General features: G+C 40.9%; 1 protein-coding gene across 1 annotated transcript; it reads left to right on the top strand.

Moving 5' to 3' along the window:
• Positions 1-326: 326 nt before the first annotated feature.
• On the top strand, positions 327-4,464 carry LOC134535465 (protein yellow). The gene is made up of 2 exons (XM_063374576.1): positions 327-430; positions 2,687-4,464. The coding sequence occupies exon 2, from the start codon at positions 2,687-2,689 to the stop codon at positions 3,815-3,817; it is 1,131 nt and encodes a 376-aa protein (XP_063230646.1). The 5' UTR covers positions 327-430; the 3' UTR covers positions 3,818-4,464.
• The last annotated feature ends 8,280 nt before the right edge of the window (positions 4,465-12,744 follow it).

The raw sequence follows: 12,744 nt of genomic DNA on the forward strand, positions 1-12,744 counted from the left end.
GTGCAATATTTCAGTAATGGAGATATTTTAATCGAGGTCAAGTTCGTACGTCAAGGCCAAGATGATCCAAGATGGCGGCCATGACGTCACAATCCCAGTTGGCGGTCGGCGCCGGACTGAGAGACTCTGGAAACCTGACATCCGAGCAGTTCGCCAAACATGTCGCATTTATTTCAAGCATGGACACGCTGTCCCTCGCAGCCACCGTGCAGAGGGAAACAGGGAGGGGGCAGGGGGCTGTTTACCGGCGGGTCACGTGCTGGGGACAGGAGACAACAGGCCGTGGCAAGGCCGCCTCTTATAAGCAGCTGTGCGCGCGAGCTAGCGCCCACGCAGTCCGCTCCTCGCGCGCGCAGGTCGATACTCGCCAGTCGACCCTCGACAGTCGATCCCCGCAGGTCGACCCTCGCCGCGCCTCTGCAGTCCACAGGTACCACGCGCTCCAGACTAGTATCCTTGTAAGCTGCGCCGCCCCCAGCCCAGTTCACCCTTGAAGAACTGCTTTGTAAATGTTATATATATATATATATATATATATATATATATATATATATATATATATATATATATATATATATCCCTTCCCCGGGCAGTGGGGAGTATACTTCCCACCGAGGTCGTTTTGTTAAAGGGCCGCGGTAAGTTGTTTTACCACCTCGGACTTACTCTGACATCTGTCGGTTACTTCAGTAAACTATAAATAAAAAGTTGGTAACCCTTGAAAACAAAATGACAGGAATTGGAAACGAAGGAGAAGGAGAAGGCGCCAGAAAGTTGTGCTGAATACAACAATTCCGTGAATAATAATTTACACCATAGTATTCTCCAAACTCTTAACCAATGTTGATAATAACTGTTTCCTTATTAAAACGTAATAAAAACCCACAGGTGCCTGTCTGCCATATGCGTTAAAAGTGAAACTTCACAGATAAAGGTACAGAGGTATCTTGCCAGTTTGCGAGTGAGGAAGTATGCAAGTGCGCAAACAGGCAGTTATGCTATAATGCAAATGTGCCATCGAGTGCCCTACTCCAGGGCACCTGCGAGAGTCACGCTAAGGTCTATGAAAGCAACCTTGAGCCAAGCTAAAGTATGCCACATGCATAGCAAGTAACAACACGCAAGTGAGTTGGAACTGAAGGTAGCAACCCTCACCTTCAGTATCCCCGCTCAAAGTCAGCACGAAGTTGGTTTAGGGCCAGGTCCACCTCAGCTAAGTTAAACTTAGCTAACCAAACTTTGCTTAGAGTGACACAATAATTTTAAGCTTAACTTAAAGGTTTTCATTTCACCAGACATTCCTTGTAGGCCAACAGAACCGTGTAGTTAAACTTAGCTTAACTGTTTCATGATCGTTAGGAAAGTTTTATTACATGGTACAGATTATTGTTTGTTCGTTTTGGGGCCAAACCCAATTTTGTTTGAAAATAAATAAAGCTTCAGCACAAGTCAAGATGTTTTTATTTTTTTTTTTTTTTTGCGAATTTATTGTCAAGAGCAAAACATTCACTGAACTGTATTTTGCAAGATTTCATTGGTTTTCCCTAATGGATGCATCTGGTCACTAACATGCCTGGCCACAGACTGGATGTGCCTAGTCACTGACTGGATGTGCCTAGTCACTGACTGGATGTGCCTGTTAGCCTGTGATCATTGGACTTTTTTCCTAACAATCTAAAAGGTACAATTTTTTTCCCTGTAAAACAATCTTGCAGTTAAGTTATAATAACACCATTGCCTTATATCGCCTCACCAGCTGTAATGAAATGTCACTTCGATAATTCGTGTCGACACGCTCTCGTTGCTTAAAGAATTTGTCTGTACCGATGTTAGGGATACTTGTTGCCTTATTATCGAGAAACATGATCTAATAAATGAAAATGTATCTCTTGTTATAACTGCCTACAACTCAAAGCTGAGCAGATAATGTGTGTAAATATTTAGTGGTATTGCAGTCGTTGCACTGGGGAGCAGTCATGAAGTGCAACGACTGCAATGCCTCATGGTAGTACATTGCATAAGGGTGCTGACTAGTGACTGAGCTCGTGTGCCACTCGGCATGCTTGCTTGTACTTGTGGGCTCTATCACAGTCCAGCAGTTTGGTCGACACGAGCCAGCCCTGGCTGGCTGTATGTAGGTGGTGGGGGGTAAATGCACTGGTATTCATGCTAATACCACATGGTAAACGACAATGCTATCGCTTTACAAAACTAATAAATGTGTACAGTGTACTTAGCATGTTTATGACCGAAATTTTCTTGCTATAACCTCATGAGTGCATTAGTGCATCGTTAAACTGTGTATTAATTCTAAGTGTTCATATGAACTCATGTAATACTGAGGTAAGTAGTGTCTGTTGTCCTCGCCTGTTCTACAGGCTCATGCTCAGTCAGGCAGGGCATCGCCCAGCCAGCTGGCCTGTTCCTCGCAGTACCGAGTCAAGCTTGGTCACACAAACATTACACAGATATTGTGAAACCAACTCTAGGTGATACAAAATCAACAATGCCATTATATGGAAACTCCTAACTCGAATTTCAGTCATTCTCTCAGATTATAAACATAATAATTATATTTCGCAAGATATTAAGGACATTACCTTTCAGCAGGTTAATTCATTCTGCAGATCAGAAAGGACCCTCTGGCTGTAAGTGATGTGAGCTGCCTGCATGGTTCTGTCGGCAGATGAGCTCCATGAGGTCCCCGTGCGGAGCGCTCGGCGTGACGCTGGTGCTGGCAGCGCTCGGCCCGCTGCTGGCGCGCGAAGCCCGACACTCGCACCCCGTCATGTGGATCGGCGGCTCCTTCCAGTGGCCCTGCGCCAGCACCAAGGCCCTGGTCATCAAGGCCGGCTCCTACGTGCCCAAGAACGTGATCGCGACGCGTGCGCAGATCCTGGGCGACGAGGTGTTCGTGGCGCTGCCCCGGTTCAAGCGCGGCAACCCCGTGACGCTCGCCAAGCTGTCGCTGGCCTACCGCGGCTGCCAGGCCTCGCTGGCGCCCTTCCCCTGCTGGAGCCTCCAGGAGGAGGGCGACTGCCACGCGCTGCAGAGCGTGGTGGACCTGTTCCTAGATGCGCACGGTGTGCTGTGGGTGCTGGACACCGGCGTGGTGGACAGTCTGGAGGAGCCCGTGCGCCGCTGTCCGCCCAAGGTGGTGGCCTTCAGCGCCAAGACGGGCAAGCTGCTGCGCGTGCTGCCGCTCGGCGAGCTGGCCTGCCCGCTGTCGCGCCTGCAGCAGCTCGTCGTGGACTACGCGCGCGATGGCCACTGTTACGTGTACGTCAGCGACGCCGCGGCGCGCGCCGTGCTGGTGTGGGACGTGGCTGCGGGCCGTGGCTTCCGCGTGCTGCTGCCGCCGCAGCTGCTGCTGGGCTGCGCGCGCAAGGACGTGCTGGCCCTGGCGCTGGTGCGCAAGAAGTGCGGCAACAATTACCTCTACTTCACCTACCTCTCCGGTAAGCGGCTCTTCTCCGTCAAGGCGGAGTGTCTGCGACGCGGCTCCGTGGAGGGCCGGGTGGTGGACCACGGCTCCAAGCCGGGCCGCATGGTGCTCGTCGGCACCGACGGCGGCTCCGCCATCTTCTTCCGCTACGAGGGCTCGAGCGAAGTGTACCGCTGGGACGCCGACACGAGGTTCAGCAAGGAGAACTTCGCGCTGGTGCACCGCGGCAACCAGTGCAGCCTGGCGACTCACGCCATGGCGGACCGCAAGGCTGGCTCCATGCGCGTCCTGGAGAGCAACTTCCCCGACTTCATCCAGGGCACGGTGGGCTGCGGCGCGACGCAGACTCTCTCCGTCATGCAGAACTGCTAGGCGCCTGCCCTGCGCCCAGTCGATGTGCGAGACAAAGCCATGCAGGCATGTGCTATCAACTGAATACAGTGCTGTGCTTCAGTGTTCGTCTCACAGACTTTCCTACCTTGAAGACAGGGTCAGGCGATGGGTGGACTTATTGTGAGATCAACATTGCCAACACAGTTCATTCTGACATTTCACAAGACAGCTAGTCACAAGTTGTGAGTGTGTACCTATTGTAAATTACTTGGAAGCATAACATACTAAGAACAGTTACCATCAAAAATAATGAATTCAACATTTGTGTTTTTAAAATTTATTTTGTATTAATTTATCTGTAGCTATTCGAAGATGTGTTTAAGATGGAGAAAAAAAACTTTATAAACTTTTAAATTTTATGAAGGTAGAGATTATTTGGTATTAATGTCCGAATTTTTTTAAAAATGATTTTTATATAGAACATGCTATAACATATGCTAATTTAATTCAGTGATATAAATTACATTTTTATACATGTTAGAATGACAACATTGAAATATTTTATAGATGTGTTGCTTAAAGTATTTATGTACAAATAAACTGCTGTTCTAAAACCCCTATTAATTATAAATATATATAGATTTTTTGTTATTATATATTAAAAATCAAAACCAAAGAAAAGAAATAAAAATATTTGAAACATCTATTTTGTTTATTATCACTTATTTTTTGTAGTCTAAGTTCCAAATTTTATAGGGTTATGTAAGAATAATGTTCCTTATATAATGTCAGGTACAATGCAAAAGCAACAAATATGAAGCGAGCTGTATTTTTTTTTTCCCAGCCTAATAAGTATCCTGTTTAACATGCACACAGAAAAAAAAAACCCAAATTCGCACATAATACAATATAGCTAAATATATGTATAAAGGTATTTTACTTACCACATGTAGTTTGCTGATGCCAATTTTTTTTACCTAAAATATCTGATATTTCAGTAACAGACCAAAAGAACACTAACACAGCAAAATATCACATGTCTTAAATAGGTACTTAGACCTCGTACCACTGCGATACCCATTGATCCTCATTGTGGTGGCATTACTCTTCACCTTAAATCCTAGGAAAACAACTGGCATGTCACATCAGTCGCTAAGCACCAACCCCGAAAAACCAAACCCAAGGTAATAACATCTGTGCACCTGTCCAATGTATGTGACATGGGGTGTATATGCATGTAACAGTCTAATAGAGGAGGGGGGAGTGAATTTGATGCTGATTGCCGGTGCACCCTCTTGTCGCACAGGCCACTATACCTAATGGGCGCCTTAGCAATGCATGTACAACGAACATGCCCACAGCATTATGCAGTGCAGTGAGGTGTAAGGAGGTGAGCAGTCCAAGCCATCGATATATAGACAGCCACCCACGCAGCTATCAGCGATTGTCAAGTTTATGTGTTGGTCCACGATTATAATTTGTATGTATCCCTTCTGCCAATTAATTATTTTTGAATCACAACATACTCAATTAAAACAGTTTTATATAATTAACTTTTATTTATAAAAATATGAACATTGTTCATCATGCGATTAGGTTTCATAATCTCTCTACACAAATTGTCCCCAAAAGTGGCCTTGGCGGCGCGATACATTCTAGGGCAACTGCAGTTGTGGTTCACCCTGCGCAAAGGCAGACACATTTGCGCACCATGGAGACATCATCATCTTGCCTTCTTTGGGTTAGCTGCAATAGTGTTTTATTTAATCCATTAATATCTTTCTCTGTGGCCAGCCTCTATTGGCCTGGCATGAAACTATCAGCAGCTTAACTTAATGGTCGTAGTTGCTTCAGGATATGTTTTTGTTCTATATGATTCTTTAGAGTGAGGACCTGCTTTCATGGCAAAGTGGACCAGCCGCGAGGCTTCCTAGTTTCCCCTGCATGGGGCTGCCTATGGACTAATAGTATAAACCAACTTTATAACACATATTTTACATGGGGCTTTGCGATGGGCTGTGTAGTGTCTACTTGAGGCACTTGCCAACAGGGGCCCTCTGCCGAGACTCGGCAAGGAAACCATGTTTTCCACAAGTGTAACCACATGCTGGACATTCCGTGCTTTGTGTTAGAGTGCAGACTATGTAATAGTAAGTGTAACTCGTCTTCGAGCCTCCTTCACCCTATGCCGTGACCCGGAAATACGGGAAATGCTATGTTTAATTCTGTGTTGGTGTAACTGTTTGACTATTAGTCAAGATGCCACATTTCTGGAACTGTGAACTGTTTCAAACTACCCTACTCTAGCTCCTTGTTTAATCGATTAGTAATTTGTCTTCTGCGCACAATGCCGCGATGCACACTTTCACATGTGACTCTAGTCCTGCTCATACTCAGGATACATCAGACGATTAGGCGAATTCTGTGTGTAGATAGGGTTTGGTGTGTCTGGATGAGTCTTCGACTCCCAAGCGATACAGGCTAGGTATCAGGACAGCACTATGTAAAGAGTTATTTTATCTTGTATTAAATTAACAACATACGAAACTATCTTTTCAATAGTTAAGTAAGGCATCCTAAGTGGCCTACAGCTTGGGGAGCTCCTACTGGCAAGGATCCTCTGTCTCTAGCCATGTGGCCTAAAACCACTCCGGGAAATTCTAGTGCACAAACACACTGTAATTATGCTAGTTGGTGCTCCGAGCACAAATCAATATCAAATCAACTAGGGACAGCTGGACTAGCATCAATGTTAAATTGAACAAATTATCAATTGGTAAAGAACCCAAAACAAAATGCAATTCAAAATGCAGTTGGTACCTACGAATACAAAAATGCAGCTTAAATACCATGGCTGCTTTTTTTAAACATTTTATTTTTGTTGGCTGGAATTAATAACTACTAATTAAATAATAAACATAACATTACTTAACTGTGTGTTCATATGCATACAGGTTAAGTTTATAATCATAAACCCACATTTAGAAGCTGACGCCGACCGCCAATGCTCCTCTATGTCGCATAGACCGCTATGCCTCATCAACGTCTCACAAAGGCGTGTGCACCGAACGCGCTCGTGCGCGCAGCAAAGTGTAGTTCGTGCGACGAGGCGAACGCCTGGCGACGAGTGCTACACCGGCGGAAGGATCCGGCCAGGTGTGGCATATCCCTCCGTCGCACTACAACAAATTATTTTAAGTATATTTTTCCACAGGTTTTTATTAAACATTATTTTTCATCAATTAATATTTCAGTCCTTGCAAAATCATGTTTCACTGTGCGATTTGTCCCGAACCTGGCCGGTTCAGTTTCCCGCGAAATTCACACGTTTCCGCGTGAGGGCTGGTGGGGGAGGGGGGTCGCGCGCGGCGACACTGTCAGTGTCCTTCAAGAGCTCCGACAGGCCGGCAGCCTGCGCGCAACGCGGAACCATCAACCTTTGCTTTCACCGACATGTAGTTTCAATAGTGTAATATCTTCTTAAACTTTTATGTACAGTTCCGCGGTCGGCCTCAATCTACCATGAGGTATTTAACTTAATTAAATCAGTGCTCCAAGATATGAGTGTTCTATGTAATACATAAGTACTGTGGGAAGTCTACGAGACTTTACGTCGGCGCTTCACGCCCCAACTTAGCTTACCGGCTACTTAGTTTTTGGCTCGCACGGGGCAGCAAGCAGGCGACACGTGCCACCGAACGTACTAACGAATCAGTCCCTGGGACACATCTAGGTATCACGTAGACTCGCCGGAGACACGGACCTACGTGCCACTAGCCCAGTTTATTAAGTGTTATGTAGTAGTGAAATGTTTGTTCGTCAAAGTGTAATCGGTCATGTTAGAGTTTAGGTATCGCCGCTGCACGGTAACGTGCCACCAAATGTACTAACGAATCAGTCCCTGCGACACATCTAGGTATCACGTAGAGTCGCCGGAGACACGGGCCTACATGCCACTAGCCCAGTTTATTAAGTGTTAGGTCATAGTGAAGTGTCTTGTTCGTCAAGATATCGTTCGTCATGTTAGAGTGTATTTTTGTAACTGTCGCATCACGTGTACAAGTCCGCCCCTCACGCGCATTAAAATCGTGAGCCGCCACTGAGGAAGTGGGCTGCACGTGTGACTAGTCGCGTCGGAAAAACCGTTACGGCCAGAACGGGCAGCACCCTGTATAGGGCTGTGTCGTAATAAATTCATCAAATATCTTCCAGAAACTTTGTGTTGTCCTTCAGGCGTCCCGAGTGGTCATAACAGCTCGGGGGGCCCTACTGCGTTACCCCTACATCTTGCCACAAGGCCGAACCCTCCCTGAGATCTCGAACCCAAACCAAAATCACGTAAAAAATCATAGGAGGTAGCGGGGACGGCGTTAAAGCAAAGGAACCTACATCAAAAAGATTTGTTAACTCTCTTATAGGCAAATATAATAGCTTGACATTTAAGTTGTTTTTTTTTAACATGGAACTAAAGCAGGTGCCTTTAAATAATACAATTGTAAATTACGATTATTCTAAAGGTAAAACTGCTTAGGCAATAGGTACTACCTGATATTGTGTCACAAATATTGTAAGCTTAAATAAGTTATAATTTGTAGATTTAAAAGTAGGGTCGTCGATAAAGTTATACTCCACAGAACCTGTAGTAGTAACTAAAGATAGACATGTAAACTAAAAACATTATTGAAGATATCATCAAATATAAATATACAATCATGATTATTATACATAATTTTATTAAGAAGTTATCCATTGTCGTAAGAATAAAAATAAATAGAAAATTACAAACAATACGGAAGCAGATGATAGCACCAAAACAATAAGCAGACGACTTGTCCTCACGACTATTTCTTCATGTTCAATGCTCGAGGGCATAATCTGATTTACCTGAGACAAATATTGTAATAGGGACAAAATGGGATACTGGCAAAAAATACGTGAGACAAGTGGTGTCAGTGAACCTGGTGGTGTGTAATGTGCCTATGTTTTAAGTGTGTTAAAACTGGTTTACAGTTGTGGCATCTAGCTGCATGGAGTGTAAAATAGCTTGAAAGCAATGCAGAAAATTGTTTCGGGCTCCGCCAATGATAATTGGCCAGTGCTTCCCATTTTGTCCTATTACGATATTTGTCTGGGAGCATCTTGCTGCTTCGAGTAAAACGTCATTCTGACCAACTTCTTCCAGCAAGTGCAATGCGCAAGTGTGCCCTGAGAGTCAAAATGTCAAGAAAAGTCTGCGAGTGAAACGAACATTAGCGTTAATGTTGTTTCTCGTAGGTAATCTACTATTCTCAAATCTCCTGCAGCCGTCCTCCGTAACGCAGTTACACTTACTGATATTTGATTATGATTTGATAACGATACTTGAACAAGTTATGGCTGTTGGTGTAAGCTGTAGGCCACTAAGAAAACCAAAGACACCCAAGGTCCTTGAAAGACACCCTGCACCCGTGGCATGGGGAGGAAACTGGAATAGGAAATTGTTGCACAGGCTTTTTTGTTATGATGGACCCTTTTTTTTGTTAGTTCGTCATTCGCCATGATACAGGTGGCCGCGCTAAATGCTATATCACACAATCACACTAAAGACTTCAACAAGTATAGCATAGCTACTTGTACTTGTAACGAAGTTTCTACATCAATTTTTAAAATTATTCAATATTATAATAAAAATAATTTGCTTTGAAAATACTCCGCTAAAAAACGTAGGATATTTATTTGACTCGCAAGGGTTGACTTGCTGGCGCCATGTTGTGTTTAGTGGTAAACAACAACTTGCAGCTGGTAAATTAGAAATCATTTTAAAGTATTTGGTTAGCAAGAAAACGTGAAAAGATAAAAATGTCTGGACGATATGCCAATGAGCGAAAATGTGCAGTATGATGCTGTCGTTCAAAACCAGAAGAGCAAAGAGATTTTTCTAATGAGTTTAGTGAATATTTTTATAAAATAGTGCATAACCAACTCCGTGTTCATCAGATTATTAAAATGTGTATAATACAGCCTCCATTTCTAGCACAACCTATACATCGTCTTCTATTTTCATATCTCCTGTAACTAAAATGGAGTTATTGTCAGTAGTTCATAAATCAAAAGGTAAACGTTCATCAGGTTTAGATGCTGTACCTGATTTTATTATTAAAGACTTGTATTGATTATATAGTTGACCCATTGTTATATGTTTATAATGAATCTTTTATGCAAGGTTATTTTCCTACCTTATGGAAGTGTTCAAATGTTATTCCCTTGCATAAAAAAGGTCCTCGTGACGCCTGTCAGAATTATAGGCCAATATCTCTTCTGTCCTCATTCTCAAAAATATTAGAATTATTAATTTTTAATAGATTAATGTCATGTTTTGAGAAAAATAAAAGTTTAGTGGGCAGTCAACATGGATTCAGGCGTTGTAAATCGACGATAACTGCACTTTATGAATTTATCAGCATTATAACTATGTACCTACACAGAACGAATCATCCTGTTGGGCTATTTTGTGACCTAAGTAAGGCTTGTGATAGTGTTAACCATAAAATATTAATTAAGAAGTTAAGCACATATGGTGTAAGAGATACAGTGCTTAATTGGTTAACATCTCACTTGTCTCAGCATTTACAAGTAGTCGTAGTACAACATATAGATCCCTTAACCAACATAAAATATAATGTTCATTCAGATAGGCAAAACATATCTGTTGGTGTTCCTCAGGGTTCTGTACTAGGACCTTTGCTTTTTCTTATATACGTTAACGATTTGCCTAAAAATGTTAAGAGTGGGAAAATTGTATTATAGGCTGATGACACTAATATATATATATATATACATGGAGATAACCCTTTAAGTTTAATTGCAAATATTAAAATTTTAACTAGGGACATCATAGATTGGTTTAAGGCTAATGAATTAATTCTTAATAACACAAAAACAACGTGGCTGCATTTTAAACTTAATAACTTATACAATTTGCAAGACCCAACTGTATCGATTAATGGTTGTTATAATATATCTCAATCAAATTCAACCAAAATACTAGGTAAATATATTGAGAAGAACCCTAATTGGAAATCTCATATTGCTCATTTAACTAAAAAAATGAGCTCAATATTATTTGCTATGAGAACATTTTCAAAACTGACTAATCTAAATGCTTTAAAGATTATTTACTTTGGTTATGTTGAACCTCACGATATGGAATAATATTTTTGGGTAATTCCACGGACTCATCTAAAATTGTTCAAATACAGAAAATATTTGTGCGTATAATAATGCATATAAATTATCGTACCTCATACAGACAACTTTTCAAAAGCTTAGGTGTCTTAACATTACCATCGTTATACATTTATGAATTACTTATATTTGCTCATTTACAATTGAATGAACTGCAGAATTTCAATTTACATAATTATTTGACTAGAGCAAAGAATAATTTTCATATATTACAACATCGTAGGTACAAAATGTTTTGCTAATAGTTCGAGATACTCTGCTATATGTTTTTTTATGATAAACTTCCACCACATTTTAAATCAGAAAACTAACTTTGTGTATTTAAAATAAACTGAAAGATTTCTTTTGGAATTCAGTTTTTATTCTATTAATGATTTTATGGAAGCAAAACTATGCTAAAAATGAATTATTATTATTATTATTTTATGATGTACATTATGTTTTTTTACTATTATTTTTGTTTATGTTTATATGATTGTACTTAAATGTGTATTCATAATGTTTAATATTCTTGACGAGTCCTATACATACTACATGTACAATATAATTGTATATGTTTGAAGTCGACTTGGACATTTTAAAACAATAAATAAATAAAATAAAAACTTCTTCTTGCCGCTGAAGAGTGTAAATATTTCTTCATATATTGGTTGATTTTTTGCTCATCATGATATTTAATTTATGAAATTCACTTGTCTAATATATTTGTAAAGAATTGTACTCTGAAATGATCTGGCGGATGTAATAAACTAATTAGTAGAGTAAATTATGTTGTTTGACTCAGGTAAACTAGTAATACATATAAATAGCCTATTCAGGTTACCTTTGCATGAAATATATTCTGCATTTGAAAATAATCTGGCCCAAGTAGGTCATACCCTGACTTTGGAGCTTTCAGTATACCCTGTGACAGTTATGGCACTACAGCACCACAAAAATGAATGAGTGGAACCCTAACAACTGGAAAAATTACCTTGGTACATATTTACACTATTATACAGCATGAGTTTGTTGTAACAGTTTTGTTTTTGATTGTTGAAATATAATTTTAACATTAATTTTGTAAATATAGGAAAACACGACAACTATAATTGCACATTTTATTGGCACCAGTAAACATGGGTTTAGGTTTTGTGTCTTGTGAACAGTGAACCTTTTAATTTTTGATCTTGAATGATATTTAAATATATTGGTATAACATGTCTGAAGATACATTTTTTATTTACAGCAAATTCAATTTCCCCTTTCCTTTTTTCAGAAAGTATGGCACATAAATGAGACATTCATTAATTCATTCATTGAAATAGGTTTCATATCAAACATCAGAGTGATCATGGTTAACTGTTTTTGCCAACTTTTGGACAGTCGTTTTGACAGCTTGATCTACTATGGCTCCCAGAAGCCAGATTTTTGCAAAACAGAGTACACAGAATTATTGATCCGTCTGGCTAAATGTATGCTCATGACTTAGGCAAAAACTGCTATATTAATTATTCAGCTTTAGTTTTCTATATTCTGATTAAAAACCTGAATAGTTCAACAAATATTAACAGTGTTGATTATGTGTCACTGTTAGCCTACATTATATCCCAACCTTCAACATGCTTCTTATTCTGCAAATAAATATTCTGAGAAGTGGCGACTGGCAATGCAGTGCAACAGCACAATTTCACTGAGTAGTTTGTAAAGTATAAACATGTTCTCGCTTCTCAATATGTTAATGTATAGTCTGTATGGCTACA

This window comes from Bacillus rossius, chromosome 8, assembly GCF_032445375.1.
Source record: "Bacillus rossius redtenbacheri isolate Brsri chromosome 8, Brsri_v3, whole genome shotgun sequence".
Lineage (NCBI taxonomy): Eukaryota > Metazoa > Arthropoda > Insecta > Phasmatodea > Bacillidae > Bacillus > Bacillus rossius.